Below are 25,639 nucleotides of genomic sequence, written 5' to 3' on the forward strand. Positions count from 1 at the left end.
GCAGGAAAAAAAAGATGACAGCCCTGGAAGCTCTGGAACTTCTTGTTGATCATGACAGTGAAATAGAAGAGGAGGTTTCTGAAGCTGAAGACAGTATTGAGGTCAATTCTGAGTCTGATGATTCTGATTATGAAGCAATTGATGAAAATGATGTTCATGTTTCTCGAAGCAAGACATTCATGTCAAAAAATGGTGAAATTCAGTGGTCTTCATCTCCAACTAAGAACAGTAAATGTGTCTCAAGTTCAATTATAAAGATCACCCTTAGAAAAAAAATTAAAAATGTAATGCAAAAAAATTTACAAAAAATCACTTTCAAAGATAATTAGTGTTATTTTGTGTTTAGGTTTTTCAGTGGGCATAAAAAAAATGTAAATCACATTTTTTATGTCCGAATGAGTAAATTGTCATCATTGATCCTTTATTTGTGAGGAATAAAAAAACATAATTGCACAAATATTGATTGGAATGGTTAGTATAGGAGTTAATAATCAGACACAAAAAAGATTTGGAGGATTTTTTTGGTTTCTGACACTATAGCATGACTAAACACTCCCCGGGTCAAATTGACCCGCGAACATTATTGCTGTACCTCAGAAACGAACATAACAGGAGGGTTAATATACAACTGGAAGCTGCAGCAACAGAACCATGCACTGTTTAAGTGACTCCAGTGAACTTTCTGTTAGCAAAAGTTTTATCATGTATTTGATGTAAAGAATAATAGTTAGGTTTATTTGCAGGTAGTCTATCTGGACCAATTGCGAGCATATCGAAGTGTGTCTAAGCTAAAGCATCTCTGTTGCTGTATTGAACCCTCACAGTTTGTTAGCTCCCTCCCACCACTGGTGATGCACACACACAGAGGATCAAAGCTGTAATTAGCCTGGCATGGATTAGCAGTGGGGACTATTTTCCACTGTATAGTGCTCCCTCCCACAGAGTCACACAGGCAGACATGAACCCCCATCCTCCCTTTCCTCTTCTTCGAGTGGAAAAAAGACGAATTACCATGTTGTTGCACACCATGAGGCTGAACATGTGAGAAACCTCACAGTTCTCTTTCAGCTTGGAGATACATTTGTTTTATTTCTTCAGTGAAGTCCGTTTAAGCATCCAAGTTGGTTTCTAGATTTCCTCACAAGTCATTAAAGGCCATTTTAATTTTTGTTGCATGCAGTCAAGTGGATGTGTAGTTGGCATGCAGGGAAAGCAATGCCACTGTTGACTCATTGCACTGCCAGATATGAAGTGTGTGTTGGCTGTCTCAGATATACATGCTGCTTTGTGAGCCAAACAGCAGTTCACAGGAGGAAAAACAGCAAGATGTGTGTTGTCTCCTGCAGCAAGGACGTCCACTATAAGTTACTGTTTAACTTTCAGGTTCTTTAGTTTGTCTTTGGTGTGCTAGACAAACTAAAGTCAAGTACTCACACAATGTTCAATTTTACTTTTACAGCTATATGATGGAGATGACCACTCAGGGCTGCTTTTAATGTTTTTTTTAACACTTAGGCTAACCTTAGATTGAACACAATACACTAAAAAAATTTTTTTTTTTCAAAATTTCAACATGTGTGAAGAAAGTTCACTCTACAAGAATCCACCTGTCTAGTCAGTCATGCCTTAAACATCCTGGAGTCCAAATGAAAGTTCATCCCCAGAATCTCAGATTTCTTCCACTTTTGCAGAAAAATGTAACATAATATCCAAGTTTTATCAACAGACAGAAACGTCCAGGATTGTTGACCCCCACATAGAAATGGAAGAAGGTTTGCGAATACACTTTTTTTTTTGTAGTGAAAGAACTATAAAAGCATGTTTAGAATATTTTTCATAAGATACAGTGGCTTAGGAAGAAATGTTTATGAGTGTTGGGACTGTTTTCTGAATTTAATGCAGTAAAAATGATTGATTAAGCAACTTTTAGTTTGGCTTTAAAATGTAGTGGTCAGAAGGTTTTTGGTCAAGGGGAACGTCTACCTTCTTGCCAATACAATTAAATTTCTATAGGAAGACAGATTAGTACGGTAGAGACAAGTGGGAATCCTTAAATAAACAAATATACAAAGTTTAAGTATGTGGATGCAAAATCTTTTTCCTTGCGGATATAAAATGGCATTAAGGGTTAGGAAGAAGCAGGGTAACAATCTGGATCCCTGGGTCACATTCCATGTTCCTTTGGTATCAATGTAATATCGTTGTTATTGTTCTGGTGTGAAGAACAAGTGTTTGATTGTGCTACAGGCTTTCCACCTGCCTTGGTTCCTTTTGGTCAGCGCTGCATTTGCATCTCTCCATTATTCATGCAGTCCTGTGTTGTTGGATCAAGTTGTTAAACTTTAATCCACTTCTCTGTCTGTCCTCAGTGAATAGATAACTCTCAACAGGTATTTCCGTCACTTGCTAAGCCCTTTGATAAATTATTGATAATAAATGTAAAATATAAAGATCTTTTTTGATCTTTGTTTCAACACTTTGTGAACATGCTGATGGCTAAAGAATTAATCTAAATAATTCCTTTACCAAGCATTTCTTGTGACTGCTTTTAATATTTTTTTTTTCCTTTGATTGGACATTTTTCAAATTGACCAACGTGAACATATATGGAGCTCAAACATTTATGCTCTTACTTGTTGTTTTTTGTCTTCTCTTATACACAAATCAGATACCTGCAGTAAGGAAAGTATTTCTTCTGAAACCAGTCGCTATTCCCCTTTGGTGATAAACTCAGACCAAGCAGAGGAATCTCAGCAGTTCATCGATGAGTGCACGCTAAAAGCAAAGTGGCGTCATGGAATCAGCTGAGAGACAACAGCGTAAATTGTTGGGAGAGGCATTTTCCACTATTCATGTCCTCCCTCACACACACCGACAGTTTCTGCTCAATCATTTAAGCTACATATGAAACGCTTGCTCTCACAAATGTTTAATATTTAAACAAGTTTTTTAGCAAAGTGTTGTGATGTTTCTTGTCCTGAGGTGATACCTTGAGAGTGTGTAGGATGTCTGAATTAACACTTTTATTAAGAGAGAGGAAGCAGTGTTCTTGATGTACACTTGTTCAGATACTTCATAGCTTTGTATGAAAAAACAAAAACATTATGGAAAGTTGTCTAATATTTAAAGGCAACATATCCCAAAATTCGGGAGGCACAATAGAAAAAGCTCTATCTCCTCATTGACTATTAGGATATTTATAAGCCAACATTTGGATTTGAAAGTTATTCCGGGATCATAATTATTCACAGATTTGTTCCATGCTGTTGGATGAATTATTTGAGACAACCAAAATGAATAAGCGGGTTGTGTGAGATACTATTAGGCCTGAATAAAATGAATAATTATCTAGGCCTTGATGTCTAGAAGGTAAATTTTATTGGGTCTTGAAACATAATCTTAATCTGTTTGATTTAGCCATATGCTCCATTTTGACATTTCATAGTATTAGTCCCCAATGGATTTAATGAAATTCTAAATATGTTTGAGTTAAATTTATATCTTGTATTGTGTGTGTGCATTTAATTTAAAAAAAATATTTCTTAAATTATTTTTATCTGTCATACTATACTTCTGAGAATGTTTGTCTACCTTTAGTTGGATCTCTTTGTCATAATTATTTCCATAATATCCATAATATCTTCTCCTCATAACCTTTGTTGCTGTTACCTGCATATTTCTCTTATCCTTCCCCACCCCTTTCTAACCCTTTATGTAATTGTTTTGGCATGTTTGAATGTTTTGCTAACAGATAAAACAGAACAAAAGTGCTCATTGTGTAAAATGAGCAAATGATTCACTCCTAAGTCATAGAAAAACTCTCTTTCGTCTTGACCAAGTTTGATAAACAATTTTTCTGCTTATAGAAAAAAAACTGTTTGATTTAGTTCTAATTCTACTTCCCATTGAAAATTTGCAGGTGGTACTTTCACCAAAACATTTCTCAATTTGTGGTTCTTGTGTGAAGGGAAAACTGAACACTTTACTGGTGACTTTAATGCAGGTTAAGTGATAAAACTGGAAGATCATGCCACCGTCTCCTCCCCATATCTGACATCGTGTGTATGTGGAGGAGAACATAGGTTCTGTATGTATCTTTAGGATAGAATGCTAAGTCCAGTAAGGCGCCTATAGGAACATTCATCCTCAGAGTCTTTGCTTCCTTTTGGTCTTCTTTCCTGCTCCGTTTGCCAGTCACGACTCGCTCTCCTTCTGAAGTTGAGCTGATGCCAAAGCCGGGTTGATTCCAGAGAGCCTTTGAGTTATTGCCAGCTATTTTTTTTGTGATATGATGGCAAAAAAGGGGAAGGAAAGTGGAGTTGTTTAGTGGAGCGATGCATAGAAGAGTTTGCAACCTAGTCTGTCAAATATACAAGAAAAACCCGGGACTTTAAAAGTAGTTTATTTTATTCCATAATTTTTAGATGTCTGGCGGCTCAGTGCTTGCAGTAATTGGGTATTTCATTAGGAATAAACTGGCCAAACCTCAGTGGTTAATGGACATTTTCTTGGCTAAGGTTACTTACAGAACTCTGTCATTGTCCTGCTAATGTAATTTCTTTGCCTCATTCCAGCACTATGACTGGAGCCAACTGTAGCCCACTCTGTTGTTCTTTTCCATATAACCTTAGTTAGTTTAATTTTTCTAATGCATATATTTAGTAAAAGGAGCTTAATGTCCTCTGAGGAGATTGGAGACCTCACAGCATCCTTGGTGTTCCAGCTACCCCTCTCTTGTTGGACCCCTGGCCTGTGTTAAATGTCTCTGCATGCCACAAAACCTCAAGGTGGCCCATTGTTAGACTTGCTGAGCAGCTTATGTAGCTGTTCTTTCCACATTCCCCCCAACCCCCTTTTTTTCTGAAGTATGAGACGTCATGCACGCTTAGTCAGCAGCAGGGCTAAACACTGCGGGATTAGCGGTCATGTGGCTGGTATTACGATTTCTATCAACTCTATCATAAATAAATCCCTGAATTTAAAGACTCAGTTAATTTGTTTAATCGGGAGTTTGGCAGATTATATTTAAAAACATAAAATATCCACATTTACCTTTCAGTATTTTGGTGGTTAATGTTCAGCCTCTGAATACAAATATTGTATGTATTAGCTGCAAAATGCATCGTTAAACACAATATCCAGATTCAAATTATTTCAGTGTGGGCCCTCCCTGAGAGGGAATGGCTTAGTACCAGGCCTCTGTGGAGCTGCAGGACATGCAGATGAAGGAATTCAGACATTGACTTCAGGTGTGTTGATAAAAGGATGATGAATGATGGATGAATAGAGTGGACCATCGCCCTTTTTGCAATTCGGTATTTGCAGTAATGATGGATTTTTCTTTGGAACTTGCCTCCAGATTATTTGTGGAAAATACACCCATTTGGTTCCCATGGGTATTAATGCATATTATTATATGTTTGAACTAATAAACAATCTGTTATAAACATTTTTAGAGGGGTCTGAAGTATTTGCAGATATAAATTAGCTATTTGTGGGGGTAGGGGGAGGTTGTGGTCCCTAATGTCTATGGTTATCACAAGGGGTCCACTATAGTTCAGAAGGACTGAACTCACAAATCCCTTCTTTAGTAGATTTTCTTCTTCCATAAATCCTCCTATCGGCTGTGAAAACTTCTTTGTAAATGCTAGTAAAAAAAAAAAAGAAATGCTAGTAAAAAAAAAAAAAAAAAAAAATCCCCACAGCATTATACTGCCACCACCATTCAGGACCAGGATGGTGTGTTCATTGTGATGTGCAGTATTAGTTTTCCACCACACTATAGTTTTTTTCTTTTCATTTATAAAAAATATAAAAATTATGTGATATTTTCCTTCCACTTCACAATTGTGCACTACTTTGCATTGGTTACAACAATCCCATTAAAATAAGTTCAAGGGTTATGAATCCCTTTGCTAGGTAGCCGAGTGTGTATCAACACATCATTTGCATCAGAAGCATTTGTATGCCCCAGTTTGTGGAGCGGTGGAGGCAGGGGAACAGGATGTTGTTAGCAGTCACCTGTGCTGTTTCTGGCCCAGTCTAATTGGTGGAACTGCATGTGTGTGTGTGTGTGTGTGTGTGCTTGACTGCAACATAGCCCATCCCAACACTTCTGGCCCTCCAGCTGCAGCAGAGCTAATTTTAGCTCTGGATGTGCGTACGCCTCAGTTATCTTCCCACATAATCATCCTTATAAAAGATTATAACCCCGTTACGAGTCTGACATGTATGTCTGCAGAGAAGTAGTTTCCCATGTCTTTGTCATTGTGTCCTTTGGTTAGCTGTATTGATTTGCTCAGGGACATATTGACTTCAGTCACAGTGGCCTGTCAGTTGTTGACCTTTTCTCTCAAAGTCTTTTAACTCAGTTAGAATTTCACAGAGGCGTATGACTACCTGTCTGCCCTTCTGTCTTTCTAGCCATTTGTCATCTTTATTCCTGTCGGAAGACTTGACTCCTGTATTATTTTCCAGTGCTTTTTTTTTGTGCTATTAATACACCCTGTGCTATTTCAGTGCAGGGACGCCTACGCTGCAGGTGAGTGGCTGGTGGTTGTTACTATTGAGAGAAGCTCAGCCGATTACACCAGACTGAGTCACTGTAGTCAGGTATTAGAGTTTATCCCTCTGCCTAGGAAAGGTGTCTGGCTGATGTGTAGATGTGTGCATGACAGGGAGCACCAAATTCTCCTTTGACTTTAGAGATGCAACAAAGGAAATAAGATGACTTCATGCTTTGTTTTAGTCTACATTAATTTCAAGTTAGCTCTGCTGCAAATTTATTTGCAAAGACGAATCTTTTAGCTGCAGTGCTACAAAAGTATTAGTGCAAAAATAGCCTGGCCTGAAAGACATAGTGTGTTGGGACTGAAAATAGGCGTCAAGAACGACAGTTAATCAATGTCCCCTGTGTAGTGGTGTCATTATCCGACAACAGAATCTCAGGAACAAAAACAAACCGACACAAACAAACTGTTCCCAATATAACAATGTGTAATGTTAAGTTGGAGGGAGGGAAGCTGAGCTTGCCTCAAGGCATTCATACCGTCATAACTTGAAATGCTTTTCGAAATAGTTGAACAAAATAACGTTGCAAAATAACATATACCCTTTTTAACTTGACGACCGCAAACTTTAATGTGTTTTGTTGACATTTTAGGTGTTAGACCAACACAAAGAAGTGCATGAGACATGGATTTCAAACTGTTAATTAAAAAAATTAAAATCTCATAATATTTATTCAGTTGTCGATATTTCTAGAGCAACCTTTCACTTTAACTATTGCTTCACTTGTTTTTTGTGCTGTCTGTACCTGATTTGCTCACATGCTTCGTTGTTTGTTTTCTTCTTTGCTTCCCACAGGATTACCATCAAATCTGCATCATCTACTTTGATGTAGATTTGGAGTTTATGTGAGTTTTTTTATTGCATGATTAAAACCATTTCATGTAGCTCAGACTGTATGTTTAAGACTGTCTTGCTGGAAGCCGAACATCCATCTCTTTTGGGGATATTCTTCATAGATTTTTTCAGCTCTATTTATCTCCACATAAGCTCTGAGCAGCTACTCCACAGCATGATACTACTACCACTTTGGTTTATGGTGTGCAGTATGCCACAACCTCTGCATACAGACCAAAAAGTTAAATAGTAGTGCCATTTAGCCATAGCATCCTCTTCAATGTGGACATTTTGACCACTAACTTCCACATTTTGCCCCATGTCCTCAATTACATTTAGGTTTCGTGTATTCTTTGGTCTTAATTATGCTGTTTGAGATTAAATTACCACTAATAAGAAGAGGTAAGGTTTCATTAAAGGGGATCAGAGTAAAGGGAACAACCTTTTCTTTTTGATTTGCCACTTTAGAGATTGGTTTTTACTCTTTGACCTTGCCTGTATTAGAATTAAATAAGATAAAACCACAGGAAGGAAGAATTTTGGCTAAAAAGCTGGTGATAAAGAGTGCAGCTACAGAGCTTGCACGGGTTTAATAATTTATGCCAGACTGAGCTAAGCTGACCTTGAAAAATCCCAGACTCTGTCACTAACCTGGCTGGGCTCATTCGGGCCAAGACAAGAAGATGGTGAGGAATGCTGATTCAAACCCACATGTATAATTAATTTAAAACCTTGTTCTTGGGATGGCATCCCTCTGGTGACATGTCTGTTCTTTTCTCATGTAACGCTAATTACATTCTGCAGCAAAATATGTTCTACTTTACTAGTTTTATTCATCTACTACCCAGGAAAGTAAGCACTTCATCTTTTAAAATAACTCTGAATAGAAATTTATACTAAATTAATAGCATAAAAATGATTCGTAGAATAAAAGAAACTACAGTGCGAGCTACTCATTATTTTGAAGGCAGGATAGACAGGCACATGTTTTCTGTATCGACATTTCACAATCCTATTCGCCAAGTTTTTATCTAGCAGAAAAGGATGTGAAAACAGTTTTGATTGTAGCTGCTGGTTCACATGAAGTTTTAAAATACTTTAGTAGCGAAAACAGTTTTAGCTGTGGTAATGATGAAAGAAACTGCAGGTGTGGCCTCAGCCTGTTTGGACATCTGTGTCGGTTATTTTTTTCATGACTTATTTTTGCATTTTTTCGTTGGGCCATATTGCACCGCAATGACAGGCTTCCCTCTAATGGTGCTTGCACATTTGCATCTGTCATTGCAAAGTTTTACGTTTTTCCTGCACTGATGCACATGTCCTGTTGAACTGCACTCACTTTTTGATCTACTCACACAAATAAATTAGATTTTCAGAAATTCTGATTTGCACAGACTATGTTTATTGCACAATCTCAGTTGTTTCTTGCTGCTCTGAAGTGAATCATTTAACGGCAACAACAGAGCTGCCAACACAGACTGGGAAAATATGCAGCCACGGACACACCATAGAGCCGAGAACTGATACAAACCCAGATTGAGTTGATTGGTTTATCTTTGTTTGTGCGGCTTAGATAAAGTCTGTTTAGACTGTAGCTCAGGATTACCTCATCGACCCAGCTCTGTGTGCAGGAGAGGTAAGAAATGAAAGTACTTTGCTGGACTCTAGCCTTGTGTTTTACTTTGGCTTAATGAGCCCATAAGACATGGATATGATTCATATCTAATGAATGAAGGGTATTGTCCCCACTAACAGTACACCCAAACATAGAGAACTAGGACAGTTTTTAGTAATTTGCTTTATTTATATGTTGTATGAAAATTTGGGGGTTTTGTCGCCATACTGCAGCAGTCATGTACACTGTTTGTATTGTGTGTGCAGGTGGTCAGCAGAGGAGAGGAGACTGTGTGGGTGTGTGTGAAAATTTGGCACACCCACAGAAGGAAGCCTGCACACAATATGTTTTGCTTTTGTTTTGAACTTGGCTAGATTTGATTGATTGCATTAGGAATCTATTATCCCCATTCTTTGCCTGCCAAATGCATTACCTGTTGAGTCACGGAGTTAGCAAGGTTCAAGAGTGAATCAGTTTGAAGAGCTTATTGAACTACCTACCAAAATGCACCTCTTTCTTTCTCTTAATTTGTGATGTAAGATTCTTTTGTGAAATATGCTAACACAAAGTTCTCTCCACACTACTGGCTCCTCCAGTTAAGATTTAACATTAGTAGAATGTTTTTGTTTTTTTTGTGTGTGTTTTTCTGCAGTCAGTCTCACTCAAACATTGAGATAAATCCAACTTTTAACTGTATTACATTTGTTTAGTGAGGGGAAAAACATCCTAATGTGCATACTTATTGTCACTTCTGCCATTAATTATTTTTAGTGAAATATTTTTACATGAAATATAATTTCTAGTTTACTTTTGTAAGGTCACCCGAGTGCCAATGAAACTCTAAGGTAACATGAAAGATAATTCACTGAGATATAAATACAAAATGAAACAGATAGGACTCCACAATATTAGAAATCTTGAGATGACCAGATCGGTTGTGATCGGACTGCTCCGTTACTCATGTGCTTCAAAACTTCCCTGTGACTTTCAGCATCTTGGGTGCTGTAAAGTGTCTATGTTTTTGTATTTACTTCAGTGAGATGCAACCCAACTAGTTAAATATTACACTGGCACACAAAGTGTGTACTCGTGTCACAGCCAACAATTACTGCTCTACGTACAGCCTCTTGTGTTGCTATATATACATTAAGTTGTGCATCTCTAAACATGGAAGCTCATTTCTGTTGGTTATGGGCCACCAGGTTGGATGAGGACCCAATCTTATATTTTCTCCATGAACTTTCAGAAGTCTGCCAGATTTCCAGAAGACCTTTTAGATTTCCGTGTGCCACAAAATGAAGTATTTTCTGAGTCAGTATTAAAAATGTATATTTGTAAGGTCTGTTGATGTTAACTGAAACTATTACAAATTTTCTCTTTGGTGATATGGGACTAAGCTCAAGCTGAACAAACACATTCCTGGTGGAATTGGTGTAAAACACCACTGATACAATAAGAAATCTTTGAAAGTGTTTGAATGAGGCTTTCATTTATAAATTGTTGAGTACAGATCTGGGTTTTCTGTGGCTTGAATTAATTACAATGGGCCACATTCTTAACTGATTTAATCTATTCTCAAACTAAGTACACAAATTGCACTTTCTAGCCTTGCTTTTAAGCTTGCGCACTCAGTCAATGGTGTGTTGAGCCGAGTAATTGTGATCTGGGATTTGAAGCGCCGTAAACAGGATGGGCTGGCACTCTTCTACTCCCTTGTGAAATCCGTCACAGGACAATAAGCAGGTCCTGCGTAGAGGAAGAGCAGCCCTCTGAGGAAAGTTCACTTATTGTCATTCACCGAGCCTCATTAGCCGCTGGACATATTTAGCAAACAGTTCTGGTGACACGTAGATACTGAGATGAGACGGTTGCAGAGCGAGGAGGAGTGAGCTGTCATTCCCAAGTAAGTTCCAGCTAATTTGGATTGGTTGTATCCAGATGGAGGGTCAGAATTAGGATGTTTTTTTGTTTCTACCTGTAGTGTTTAGTGGAGTTTGTTTTATTCCAACTAGTTTCATAATGACTCTTTGGCTGAGTAATGAGGTAGCGGTGTAAACATAAATAATTTTCACATCTCTTGCCTGTACTGGTTTTATTTGCTAATAATCTGAGGACTCTATTTAAAATGAAGCAAACCTATTTCCAAATCACCTACTAATAAAATTACTACATCTGTTTTTACCCAAAATTCTAGAAACTCCCATCAGTTTCTATTTTAAAAGATTATCTTCTAATAATATATCATCTCAGTTCAGTCTGAGCTGATTGAACACTTAATACTCAGAGAAGGATCTTTCAGCCCAATGTCCACAAATCTGTTCTTTTTAGGAAAAATGTAGATTTCTGAAATGACAAACATTTCAGCTATGTTAAAGAACTGTCACATTTTGAGTTAATGTTTATGGGGTTTGTAGCTAAACCTGTCCTGGGGCTGGAGAACACTGACTATAGACTGTTCAGTTTTTTTCATCTCAATCAAAATATCTTGTTGAAAAAGTCGTCTTTGACTGCTCTTTGCTGTTTTTGTACTTTCTTAATGACTTTACCTTCTGAAACATTTTTATGGTGCATTAAACTACAAGTGTAGCCAAATATATTATAGGCACAAATGTTCTCAATGCATAGTGCTTAAATAATTAGTAAGCAGTAGCACTAAATGCAGTAGGCATTTCTTTGCGGTTAGCATTTTACATGCAGTGATATTTCAGTAATAATAAATTTGCAAGTAATTGTAGGGCCCTATCTTATTCACAAATGTCTTATCTGTACATGCAGTAAGAACATTGTGGAAAGGTAAAATTGAATTCTTACTAGGAGTTTTAAGGTCTCCGTGTAAGAAAAGTATCACAGTGGTTTGGTTCGCTTTTAAAAGTGGAGTGTGAACTTACACAACTTCATCTGGTTATGTTTCAATTTCCAGCAGTCCCTGCCCAAACTAACAAAGTCTCCTGAACTGTGCCGGTGTGAAAGTAACTCAAGTCACTTAATCTGTCGTCAGTCAGCACTTCAGAGGATTTAAAGATTTATTGTGATCAAATACTTGAGCTATTTTCTTAATGATTCACTCTGATTTATTTTTCATATTTTGAATTTTACTGTTTTCAAATTGATTCCTGTTATCCTTACGAGGCCAAAAGAGGTGTGTTGTTCCTACATTTATGTCTGTAGTGGATTATGGTGAGGTGATTTATGCACTGACATTAAAGGCTCTGTTAAACGGTTACTGTTTATGTCATTGAGATTCATTACAAAAACTCCCACATCATTATGTGCTTTCCTTGTGTTGAGCTAGAGAGATTAAGACAGTGGAATATTTTTGATTTATGCAGCTTTATGGACCACCTGCCTTCATGTCTTCAGAGCCTCTGCATTCATCTATGGTGGTGATTATAGTCTCTAAACCCAGGATGTCTAGTTTTATATAAATAATAAAATAAAATAATTTTAAAAAATAGAAATTTTATATATATATATATAATGTGTGTGTGTTTAGGGGTAACCCTCATGACTGCTATCTAGTACGTTGGCTTTCTCCGTTCCAGACCCTGTTTTGTCTTGTATTTAGAGTTTGTCCCTTTTTCCAGTGTTTTTACTCAGCCTGAAGCCACTGTTACTCTCTGCTTTGATGAGTCATATAGCGATAAATGAGTCTGACAGAAGAAAATAAACACATACTTGACAGCCTTCAGTAGGGAGCGAGGATCCGCACATCATTTCAAACACATTTATCTAAAGACAGCCGGGCGCGTCCTTCATGTTTTGATAGATTGCCGGTGTCAAATTTGGTCAGATAAACACATAGCTATGTTCAAAATGCTTTACTGCTGAAATACTGCTCAACAAAGCTATAGTTTGCACATGAGCCTTTTTTTTTTTTTTTATCATGCACGTCTTATGTCTTGTGTCTCTGCGAAGCCTCGATTTTGAATCTTTCCAGTACTGTACATTATGTGGGTGTGGATCCCAAAGATTCCTTTCCAGCCAGCCAGGACTCAAGGTGGTCAGCTGACGGTTGCTATGCAACTATGAGGAACTTGAAAATTGACTCCCTCTGCTGTGACACAAAATAACCTCCAAAACCGTGTTTCCTTGAGGAAAAACTGAGCTTACTCTGAAAAAGACTGCTGCATAGGAAACAAAACCATTTTATCGTCAGTAATTTTCTGCAAAAGGATAGGAAGCCATTTCAGTAACTGTGGGAACCCTATTGTCTTTCTGTGGCTATTTAAATTTTTAGAAGGGTCACATTCACTCTGTTAACCTCTATGGTGCAACAGTTACTAATGAATGAAACCAATGAAATCATCTGTTTTGCATATTTAGTGTTTTTCAAATATTTGTAAGTTTCAGTTTCTAGATTGTTTTCTCCTTTTTTGTGTTCTGACTCCTTTGCCAGGTGTCTGATTTTTTTGCTGTTGATACTGTCCTGATACTGTCCTGAGTTCAGAAAACTATTGCTCACTGCGGCGCGTTGTCCCAAACAGAGGGGAAGCCTCCTCTGGCTGGGAAAATTGTCTAACAAAAGAGAGCTGATGTTTTTTCACTTTGAAGCTCAACGGTTCTGCTTCAGCCTTTATGTATTCCTTCATAAACTCTTCCTCTGCATAAGGATTCAACTTAAGAGCTATTAATTAACTCACTAATCATGTTGTCTCCTCTCATCTGTGGTCTTATGAACTGTGATTGTTTAACTTCCAAATGCCTGTAAAGCATAATAACTTTTATCAGACCACAGCAGCTCCTCCAGTTTTACTTGTTACTAAATAGTTAGATTTACATCTGATCCAATGCTGCTGGACTTTGTGACTTCAGGATTTAAGAGATGTACAAGAGACAAATGAAGTATTTAAAGTCTAAAATTGGTGCTGCTCTAGATTGGCTGTATTCATTGTTGTCAGCCACTTCCTGCAAACTAAGCACGTTTTATGCTTTTCATGTCAACAAAGAATATTTGTCGGCCCAGGTCTCTTGAAAAATGCAGCATTTAGTATCCTCTTGTCTTTCTCGCAGTTGCCATAATCAGCACAAGGTCCTTACCCTGGTATATTTGTTTTATCGTAACAATGTCCTTCAACTTTTTAATTTATATTTACATTTTTATGGTTGCACATAAGTTTATTCTGAAACCTTTACCTTTTTGTTTACACTACAGTGTATTTTAGCTGCTAAAGTTTCATGAATAGTGGTTTATGTTGGGAAACATTTGTTTCATTACACTAATCTACAGTATGTATTAAAGTTTTAAAAATATACCTTTAACTATGAGGCTGATAAATTTCCATGATAGAAATTTGTCCTCTTTTGGGTCATCAGTAAATGCTGCCTTTTTGTTTCAAAACTTGATTTAGTACAATTGTGTGCTGCTTTACAGTACAGCTGCATTAGAGTGTAGCTGTTTTACTGCTGAAGACTTTTTGATAATGGGCACGGTTTATTTTAGCACAGTTTCAGCCATACTGCATACAGTCTGACTGACTGTATGCAGTTTCTCATCCCTTCTCTGAACTGCAGTCTGCTCTTTCTCAGAGCTAGCCCACAATCACGACTTCCTCATCTGTGCAACTATTTAGATGCACGTTTGTTGTCGTTCTTCATAAATAATTTAAATTATCTTAATTTTCCGGTGTTAAATAAATCTTATTATTCATGTTAGTTTCTTGGTGCTTCCAGGTGACCGTTTTCCTGTAATCTCATTAAGGGGTTGTTTTTTATCCATCTCCCTGTTGCAGGTGACCCTGAGAGAGTGACAGATGTGTGCCACTGTGGGGAACCAGTTACATCTCCCTGCGGAGATTTGATTTCCTGGGCGCTCAGGTAGGCACACTGAAGTCTTTAACACATTTATGTTATGTCATTTACATTCCTTTCTAGTACTCATAACTTTATTTTTCAGCATTCCCAATGAGTTTTAAATTATATATTGAAAATGTCAACATTTTCAGGATACAGTTATTGTGAGGAAGATGAGCCCCAAACGTCATTGCTAAAGAAGTTAACTGTCCCCACAGTGCTGTATTCAAACAAAATAGCAGAAAGTGGCGTGGAAAGAAAAGATGTGGTAGAAAAAGCCTCATAGCCAACAGACTTGAGAACAAGTGGCAGACTATTGAGAGGATTGTGATATTAAGAATTTGGAGGAGATTCACTAAGGGGTACCCTGTAGTTCTGTTTATAGCTTCAGATTTGTTTCTGCAGATTTTCCGTGCACAACTAAAACATTTGGGCATCGCACATATGTAACATATATAACACATATAACATCTGCTGAGATATGCTAAGGGGATCCCAGACTACAGGATTTGTCCAACCAACTAAAAGACAACGGTTCCCAATTAATGCAGCCTTTCACCAAATGGGAATCCTGGGCTAGACCAGAAATCATGAGGTGTGACTCCAGGGTAAGGAGAGAGGAATTCACAGTTGGATAAGTAAACACTTGACATATAACTAATTAATCTGTGTAATATTTGAATTTCATTTTAGAATTAAGTTAATGATATAAAATATCTTTTTGAAGATATTCTCATTTCTCAAAATGCATCTGTTTACTGAAAGATAATGTGAAGTAAAATAGCAGCAGTAAAACCAAAACAAACTATTATCTTCGGTTTGAATCAATACTTATTTCAAGGCAAGTGAAAATGTAGAAGCACAAAATTGTTTTTCTTTGCACTAAAGAAAATATTAAATGGAAAGTGGCTTCCGGAGAGACCTAAATATACCTGACTTAATTACTGCGTTCTGCATCTGAGAGCGATTTAATCTAAATTGTTTGAACAAAATGAACAGTTGCCGCTGCCGTGGAGTCACTTGACTGCTGTTTTCATGGTGACTGATAAGCCTGCGCTGCCGTCGGCAAATTTAATCTCCGTGCGTTTCTGAGGGCTTGACAGACCAGAGGAAATGAATGAGTCAGCCTTTCATAAAGACTTGAACACGCTGACTAAATGGAGCCTTTCAGTTTGCAGACTCCAAATTTAGGAACTGTACTCACACAAGAAAAATTCCACTCGTTCATGTTATTGTCATGTTTATGCTTTTCCACCCCAGTCGCTCCACTGAGCTTCTTTTGTATCACTTTTATTCTTATTTGCACAATCTTGAGTTTTGCATAATTCATTATGTTTGATTTAAGGTTTAACCTCTCCTGTAAATACTAATGGGAAAGTCCTACATGTCTAAGAAGTCCTTTAGTGTATGTATACATATATTTGCTTTCGGATGTGGATTTAAATTTGCATTAGTCCACCCACTGTTTATTTAGGAACAAAGGACAAAGTCTCCTCTGGCAGATGCTGAACCAGTATGTATAACTAATCCACATAGATTGTGTCGGAAAGAAAATTACTCATAAAAATTTAACTATTTAACCAGTAAGAAAGGTTGAAAGTAATTTTTCAATGTAATTTATATAGATTGAACACTTTTTATTTTGTGAGCCTTATTAGATTACAGAAATAGGAGTATCAGCAAAAGGTTAATTTCAGAAAATCAATTTTAAAAGTAATATATTTTAGAATTTCTTTACAAATATTGAGCCACAATTTATTTCTGTTGATTATTATGACAGTTAAACCCCCAAGATTTAGTTTTTCAGAGAATCTTTTGACTTACATTATCAGAGAAAAACTGCTGACTTGATAGCCACTGACAAACTCCACAAGAAGGTTAAGTCATAAATGGCTATACCCAGGAAAGCTGGTTGTTCAAGCTGTTGTATAGAAGCATAATGAAAAAGGAAAACATGTGGTAAGCTATGTCAACTGCTGAAGTTTTATCAGATCCAGAGTCAGCTCAGCCATCTACCAGGAGATTTTACAGCACTTCATTCTTCCCTGTGCAGACAGCTTTATGGAGATGCAGATTTCATTTTGCAGCAGATCCTGGCAGCTGCCCACACTGGTAAAGGTACCTATGTGTGATTTAACGACCCGGGTATCGCTGTTCTTGGCTGGCTGACGAGCTCAACCATCTATTGAGCTCATATAATACTTGATAAAATTAAGTGAAATAAAAGCTTAAAATTTAATATTTTTTAGGGGGTCTGCTACCTAAATAATCTATGATGTCACTTTTTGAATGGAGTTTCTAAAATAAGTTAACACTGACATAATATTTCAGCATGTGCATACAAGCTGTCAGTACTTTTAATTTGACTGTTTCACATGATTTTTCTCTTAGTTGTCATTTTTACCATTAAATGTTCGGGGATTTACAAGTTCTACGCTACTTTCATTTCATGGTGTAGATGGAAAGTTTGAAGCATTTCCTTCTGTTTTAGTTACATCCTCAAAGATATTTCATCAAATTAATATTAAAAACAGATGGTCAATGTAAACGTTTTTTAAAGCGATTTGTTCAGTGGATGGTTGAAAGGTCTTTGGAAACAAAAGCAGACTTTGTTCCTATGAGCTTATTTTTCTCATAAACTTTGTGTCAACTGGGTGAGCATCAATGGGAAGTCATGTTCTAGTCTTTTAAAGATACAAGGCCAAACATTATCTGAGTCATTTATGCACTTTCACAAACTGTTCCCGAAACCACTTGTTTGTTTTCTGGGTGGTATGTGTTCATGTTTAACTGGAAACCTTCACACTGGAGGCCCTGTGCAGCTCCCTGTCGTGATTACTTTGTATTTTCTGCTACCATTTTTTCCTCTGTCCTGACTTGTCTTACAGCCTACACATACCGATAAAATTGTAGACTTTCCACGCTTTTCTGCTTTGTCGCAGATTGGCCAGGAATGCAGATGTGTGCCTGATGGTGTCGGCTTTTTGCATGGTGTGAAACGTTAAGTTCACTGATGCATGTAAAAGTAGTACCATAGTTGGAACTTTCACTGTATTTGTAGTTTTAAAATGTTTGAGGCAGGAATGTGGATATTAACTGTCTTGGGATATTATTTATGTATAATATTATATTATACATAAATATAATATTTTAGATTTTTGCTAGAAATCTAAAAGTGAGAGTCAATTTATAAAACTCTTCTCCTGCATATTGAGTACTGTGAGCCCAAAATATATTTTAAAAATATTCATGATTTGTCATCATTTTTATTTGTTGATATGTTGTACCAAATGATCCTGACCTTTTATTTTGTAGAATGATTACATGTTTGAAGACACCAATGCAAATTTAAGATTAAGGGTTATTGATGTTCTTTCAGTCTTGTCTTGATAAGCGAGCTTTAAAAAATCTACAGTCAGTTCTTCCTATTTCAAGCACATAATGACTTGCTCATTTCCTGTTATCTGTCTCTGATTGGCTAATTAGTCTTTATGTCGACTCCTTCCCCAGTAAATGCTGACGGTCAAGGTGCAGAGTTCTGAGACTCGGATGGTAAACACAGAACCAGAGAACCATCCTGATCAATCTGATAAAACTCTGTTGCCATAAATGTTTTTGTTTGTATTGTATGATAGGCTACATTCGTAAAATTCATGCAAGATGTTTGTCTTTCTTTACCTTTGTAGCACCTGATTACAAGTCTGAATTGAGCAACGGCTGTTCTGAAAGGGTAAAGAATCTACCCTTCTTGCTTTAAGCTTAATACAAGTGTTTGAAGCAAAAAAGGGTAGAAAGGCTTGAGAGCTTTTGCAATTTCACCTTCAACTTGAATTGATGGGACCTAACTGTTAATGTAGTCACATCATTAGCCTGTCAATAATTACAAGCTTCACTGGCTGTCTGCCATTGCATAATCAAATTTTGCCTGTTGGGCTCAATGGCTCATCACCTTTAGTCTGCATTCTGTTACATTATCCCGTGAAAGATCATTGTCAGTGTTCAGCGCCTCAGTCCAGCAATATACACAAACTCCCAGACTCTGGTCATGCCTTTTATGGGATTCATGTTATTTTTCTTTAGATTAAATTAGGAATATATTTTCCATTGGATGAGACCTGAGGTAGAGATGTTTTTGTGCTCTGTTGAGTCTTATTTTAGCATCTAGACGCTGAGAACAGGAACAGGGATAATGGTGTATTGGAATACTATTTTGTTATGTATCTTTAGATCATTGAATTAAAAAAAGAGCAGTATTTCAATATGTTTTTATTTACAGGTGACTTGCATAACCTATTTCCATCCATGTGCTAGCTAGTTGTCTGTCTTCCACCCGTTTATCCATAACCAGTTAGCTAGCTTTCTATTAGTATCTTTACTGTCCAATCGTTTGCTATTAGTTTACTTATCTGTTTGTCCACTGTTTCATCTATTTATCCGTCCATCCATCCATCCGTCCTTACAATCTGCCTTTTTATGTCAGCTTGCATATTTAAAGTTTGTTTTCTTTGGAAATAGTGAACATCTAAGCCTGGGCTGGTGTTGTTTTTAGAAAAACAACATCAGCGTACAAATCACACAAAAACTACTATGCTTAATGAGACAAGTTGTAAGCAACAAAACCAAACCCAAGCTTGGCCAGCCAAAACATGAACTGGCATATGAAATATTCAGAAAATGTCTCTGTAGTGACTAAGTCCTATGCTTAAATGCCACTGGTTGCTGATTGTTTGTTGGTACTGGTGGGCTTTGTTTTTACATGCACAGAATCAAAGTTCACTGTGTCAGTCTTCATCACATTCATTTGAATGTGCTTTACAACATCTGTCTATTTTGGCTTTTCTATTTAGAACAAAGAAATAAGGCAACTCTAGACTAAGCATAGTAGAAAACTGTTTGCGTCTTCTCATCACCTGCACAGATTTACACTCGACCTTTAAATAACCCCTCACCTGCTTCCACCGTAATCTGTACACAACATGAAATTCAACCCCTACCAGTGAATAAAGATGGAAAAACAAGAAACATGGCTCCTATGGTCTCTCATAAGTTTGTGTGTTGAAGTGACCTGTTATGTAACAACGTTTTAAGCGTCAACAATCTTGGACAGCCAAGCCATAACGATTATGACCACTGTTATTGTTTCTAAGTATTACTCTCTGGATGTGCTTAAAATGACTCACAATTTAAAACGATTACTCGTTGGCAGTTTACATTTATTTACTTTCATTAATTTTCAGTCGTCCACTATGGCAGGTTGATTATAATCACTGTGAGAAAGATTTGCTGTAGTGGTGCACTCACATTTTGAAAGGCAGTTAGATTATTCACCCACTAACGGGTAATTGCAATCCTGGGTATTATTTCTCCTTTGTGAATCTGTCTCCTTGAGAACCCTTTGATTCTTTCTAAATTAAACTCTGCTTTGTCCTGCATCATAGCTGAATAAATAATTCAAATCAGTCATCTGAGTATTCACTTGGGTTGAAAATAATTTTGCATCTTCCCCAGCAAGGAAATAAGGGACTAAAATCACAACTCCAGATTGGGCATTCTTCTGGCGATGGTGCTCTGTCACCTTCACTTCTTTTTTTGTGACTGTGTTTCCAACCACTACCTCTCTCTATCCACCAGGCATCCAGGAGGGGGATCTCTGAAAAAGATGCTGGGTTCAGAGCGAGGTGTCGTTGAAGAATGGCTCTCCGAATTCAAGGTAAATCTCTCCTCCTCTGTGGCGCATCTCATGAGTCATGATGAAATGTGTCCTTCAGGCTGTTCCTAAGAAAAACAGCAATACATAAATATAACAACTGTGTAAGTGTGTAGAGATAGAATATATATGGGCATGTTTCAGCTTGAATATTGTAGTGGTTGTAATTCATTACACTATTATTATGTTTACTTATTGTAATAAAGAATTGAGTCATTTTGAACAACTAGTGTTAATTATAGTTTATGCTCTCATTGAGTTTTACTCTTTAAATAAACAAGATCAATCTCATGTCATGTTGGATTGAACTTACAAAATAGATCTGTTTTTATCCACAGAGGTCTTGAAGGATTGTAAATGATTTGTTTTTCCAAAACCCTAAGGCACGCATTAAGTTCTTTTTTTTTTCTTTTTTTTTTTTTTCAAAGTAAATGTTGACTTATAGTTGTCTAATATTTTTAAATTTATCTGTGGAAAAAATTATAATTAAATTACAGGAAACAAGGGTTTCAACCAAGTGAATAAAAGATAGTAACAAAAATTGCTTAGATTGAGCATCCATCTGCCACCCCATCTGGAGGTTTTAAAAAGCCAGAAAAAACAAAACATACCTGTCTCTGATCAGACTGGTTGCCTTTTTTTCTTAGGTAATGCTAGCAGCATTACCTAATGATAGGTAATGCTACTAGCATTACTTAGATGTCATTCTCTCTTCATCTTAGAGAGAATGACACAAGGTATTAAGCTGAATACAAGTTATTAAGTGACTGAGCATGAATCCAACAGCAATAGTTTAACTTGCTGAAGTTCCTGGAACAGATATACACACAAAAAAATAAATCAGGTAGATTATTTTTATGTATCTCCAGTAATGTTCAGCATCCTCACAATCACTAGCAGCTGCTCCAGTACTTGAAAATTCAGTAAATGTTCTGTACAGGTATGGTAGTTGACATGCAAATAACATCTTTCCTAAGCGGTAGCATTATTCTCAAAATTGAAGGAAAGCTGTGTAAAAGAGGGGAGCACAAAACTACAACACCAGAGATGGATTGATGGGACTCCTGGGTAGAGTGGTCATCACGAGGACAGAGCACAACATGACTTGTCTGCACCAAAGCGCCTTGCTGAGAGGCTTTTTATGTGTCTATCATCTGCAGACCACAGTCGAGACTGTTGTCTTGACTGTTTGAAGTTTGGCACCCCAGGATATTCTGCCCCTGTCAGATGTCGTCACCACTGAGTCTTGAACTTTTAGAGTGATTTTTGTCAAAAGCTGTTAGTCCACGTCAAGATCTATTTAGACCTGAACGGCCTTTACTGACTTCTACTACTCAGCCTGTCAGTGACGTTACTACTCTGTTTTTATGCCAACTACAACACTGACACAATACATTTCTAAATGTGTAGTGTCAGAAGTAAATGTTGCAGCCTTAGCACAAAATAACATATTCACTTTCTGATTTTCTCTAGTTTATTGTTACAACTTTATGAATCAAAATATTATTCAGTGCCTTGCAAGTGTGTTTGCATACCTTTTTTCATTTTAATTACATTCCAACACAAACTTTATTGAATCCTATATGATAAGCCAACATAAATTAATGTCTGAGTTGGAATGTATTTGCTTTCAGAGTTGCTCAATGTATCAAATTGCAGTTGTCGTCAATATTAATGTCTGCAGCATTAAAATGGAATTGTTTTTGATGGAAAATTGTATATCAATTACCAGGCACTCAAAATCTCTGTACTTGTAAAATATTTGGTCTGTTGGAAGGAATCATATTTTACCGCAATTAAAGCTACAAGTCTTTTGGTTTATGCCTCTGCAAATGTTGCATATCTAGAGATTGAAGGTTTTCGCCATTCTTTTAAGCAAAAATAGTTAAAACTGCATCAGAAAAAAAATCACTTATCAACTCTTGCCCTAGAGTTTTTATTCTTTTTTTTAAGGGTTTTTAAGGCTCTAGTGGCCTTCATTCATTATCAGCTGGACAGGAAGAAGGGCAGAGAGGGAAGGAAAAGACATACTGTGAATCAAACCAATCTGTGTTGAGGACTGTATGTAGTGCACCTGCTCAACCTCAGAGCCATGTGGCGCCCCATGCCCTAGATTTGTAATTGGATTAAATTATACACCTTGACTGTATCACTCTAAAACACAGCTTTGATTTGGTGCCATTGTTGCTCTGGGTGTATTTGTATAACTACAGGAAATTGAGCCTTTACCCCAATCTCAAGCCCTTTGCTCCCTCTGGACTTTTTCTTGAATTCAGCTGAGTCTAGCTGTTTATCCACTTCAACCTGATTCCCTATTCCTGCTGAAGAAAACCATCCCCACAGCATGATGCTGCAAGCTACATCTCTCATTATAGCGGTGATGTGTTAAGGGAAGTGTGTGCAACCGTGTTTTGCAGGTTAGCCAGTAAGTTTCCATTTGGTCACACCTGACCACAGCACCTTCTTCCACTTGTGTGCTGGGACTTCTTATGACTTTCCTTTTGCGGTGACTGACTGTAGGCCACTCTCTTGAGTTGTACATCTCTGCAGTTCCTTCAATGGACCTCTTGGCTGCTTCTCTGATTAAAACTCTCCTTACTTGGCCTGACAGTTTGGTGTACAGCCATGACTTAGTAGATTTGCAGTTTTTCCTTTTTTTTTTTTCCTTTTTAGAAAGATGGATTCAATGTTCACAGTTCTCTGTAAGATCTTCAAGGCTTGGGATACAACCTAATCCAACTAGAAACTTCAGAGCTTCACCCCCAAACTGTCTGGTTGTTTCCTCAGTCCCTTTGAGGCTCTCCATTCCTGAATCTTCTCTAACAAACTTTTGTTTGAGCTCCTGCATTCATATGGTGATAAAATTACACACTAAAAGTACTTTTTTTGTATTTAGACAACTAGTGAAAAGAATGGGTTGTACTGTATTTTACTTAGGGATAGCTGAGTGAAGAGGCCTAAAAAATCGTTCACCTTTTTAGTTGTAAAATTGTTTAACCAATGTGTCATTTTCCTTCCACTTCATAATTGTGCACTACTTTGTGTTGGTCAATATAAAATACATTGATGGTTATAATTAGTCAAAACTTGGCAGTCCCAGTTGTTTCACATGTAATCATGGCCAAAAACATTTAATGTTCTGTTTGTCTCAGTCCTTACCAGAAACCCACATCCCCAGCTACGCTGGCAGCCTTCATCTAAAGAAGTCTCTGGTACCGGCACTGTACAGAGTCATCCAGGAGCCCAACAACGAGGTGAACCACACACACACTCACACACACACACACTCAGTCCTTGTTGTTTTAGCTCTCTATGCTTGTGACTCACTTCTTGATGTCTGGGTTGGTACCGAGAAACAGACTGACACACAGCAGTTTCTGCAGGATAAACACTGAAGCACAAGCATTTGCTGTTGTTGTGAGTGTGATTAAAGTGCAGGCAGGCGATGACTGCAGCTTCACCTGCGAGATAGAACACAGTGTTCCCAATATACTGTACGCACACTCACAGTGACATGGTGGTACACACACAGTAAAAAACCAAACTAGAACATCTGCTGCATGTTTTAGTTCTAAACAACATCCTTGGTAACGCCTCCATATGTCAATTTTACAACGTCACACGCCTGCATATTAAAACTAGTTGTTTTTTTTGCCCAGTAGAAGATGTCACACTTCATTTTGAAGCAAAAGTCAGAGGCTAGACTTGTTTCTTTTTTCTGCTTGCATTCCCCTTTTATTTCACCGCCAAATTTAAGAGTCAAGCGTCCAGGGATCTAAATTCCATTAGTGCTGTCAGTCTCGCTGCAAAATCCCATTAATGATGAAATGCCTGATCCAGGGCAGTCTGCCTGAGTGTTGGTGTGCAGGAAAGGAAAGATTGCGACGTGTTTTCTGCTGATGCCATGGAGAGCCAAACAGTTGCCAAGTTCATTAATGAGTTGCTGCTTATTTCTCGGTCACACACAGTGCAGCTAACACACACACACACACACACGCACGCCCACACTCAGAGCTGCACTGCATGGACACTTATTCCACTGACCCTTGGACAGCGTAAACACAAAGCCACAGTGGACTCCCCTGAGAATACATGTGTCCAGTGTTTAGTTGCAATCCTGCCCCACCCCTTATCCCAAAAGCCCATGAAAGTCCATCTCTATCCTTTCGCCTCTAACATCAAGGTCGAGATCCAATTTATTCATCGGTTCAGTGAACGCATGATGTAATGATGCAGCTTGTATAATTATCTCAATTCTTTTTGTCCCCTGTGAATGTTTTTTTTTTGTACAGTGTCTGTACAAAATATATATATAATCTTCTATGTAACTCACCTTGAAGTAATCAAATAAATAATGTGAATACTCCGGTTTCTTTATATTAGATCACCGTAGGGTTGTACTGATTGCAGCTTTCTGACCAATTGTTGATTACACAAAATTAAGGAAATATTTTGTGTAATCTTTGTGCTTTTTGCAGATCTCATATTAAAGCCTGTCTAACAGTAGAAAACTGATGCATATATTTATTGTAAACTCCTACTTCAAATAACTGAGGAATCTGAAAATTTGAGCTTTTCTAGGTATTGAATTTTAACAGAATTGATGATCCATTTTAAAGGACTTAGCTAAGGTGTGTGTGTGTACGTGTTTTTTTTTCTTTTTCTTTTAACCACCTGCTTTCTAGCTGCTGGAACCTGTGTGCCACCAGCTGTTTGAGCTGTACCGGAGCTCTGAGGACCGCCTGCGACGTTTCACCCTGCAGTTTCTGCCTGAACTCGTGTGGGTTTATCTGCGCATCACTGCCAGCAGGGATCGCCAGAGCAATGGCTGCATTGAGGCCCTCCTCTTGGGTATCTATAACCTGGTAGGTGTCAGTCCAAATGCATTTGATATATTTTTAGCTCACCTTATAAACTGTTGATTGCATACTACATGGAGTTCTAGAGGTCATCATGCTAGAGATAGCCCTGATGCTAATGATAGCGTTTTAGCTAAATTCGGTATTTTAGCTAATTTTTATTATCAGTGCTTAACTTGGCATACTGAATTTGCTAAGTCAATACTAGTTAATATAGTAATAGCCTACATACTATTGAAATTGCTTTAGCTAACCTTAGCATTT

The 25,639-nt window shown here is 37.5% G+C and overlaps 1 protein-coding gene across 5 annotated transcripts in view; it reads left to right on the forward strand.

Moving 5' to 3' along the window:
* Window positions 1–25,639, forward strand: part of LOC122839941 (protein FAM126B-like) — a 49,825-nt gene that overhangs the window by 5,764 nt on the left and 18,422 nt on the right. For 4 of the 5 annotated variants that reach the window (XM_044131982.1, XM_044131984.1, XM_044131981.1 and 1 more), the window contains 4 exons: window positions 14,749–14,833; window positions 20,441–20,519; window positions 23,669–23,770; window positions 25,202–25,381. In XM_044131982.1, the coding sequence (XP_043987917.1) occupies window positions 20,469–20,519; window positions 23,669–23,770; window positions 25,202–25,381 (333 nt within the window). In that variant the 5' untranslated portion in view covers window positions 14,749–14,833; window positions 20,441–20,468. Of the gene's footprint in view, window positions 1–13,569; window positions 13,637–14,748; window positions 14,834–20,440; window positions 20,520–23,668; window positions 23,771–25,201; window positions 25,382–25,639 lie in introns of those variants that run through there. The other variant, XM_044131986.1, reaches the window with a different exon arrangement.

The sequence above is a fragment of the Gambusia affinis genome, linkage group LG11 (assembly GCF_019740435.1).
Source record: "Gambusia affinis linkage group LG11, SWU_Gaff_1.0, whole genome shotgun sequence".
Taxonomy (NCBI): Eukaryota; Metazoa; Chordata; class Actinopteri; order Cyprinodontiformes; family Poeciliidae; genus Gambusia; species Gambusia affinis.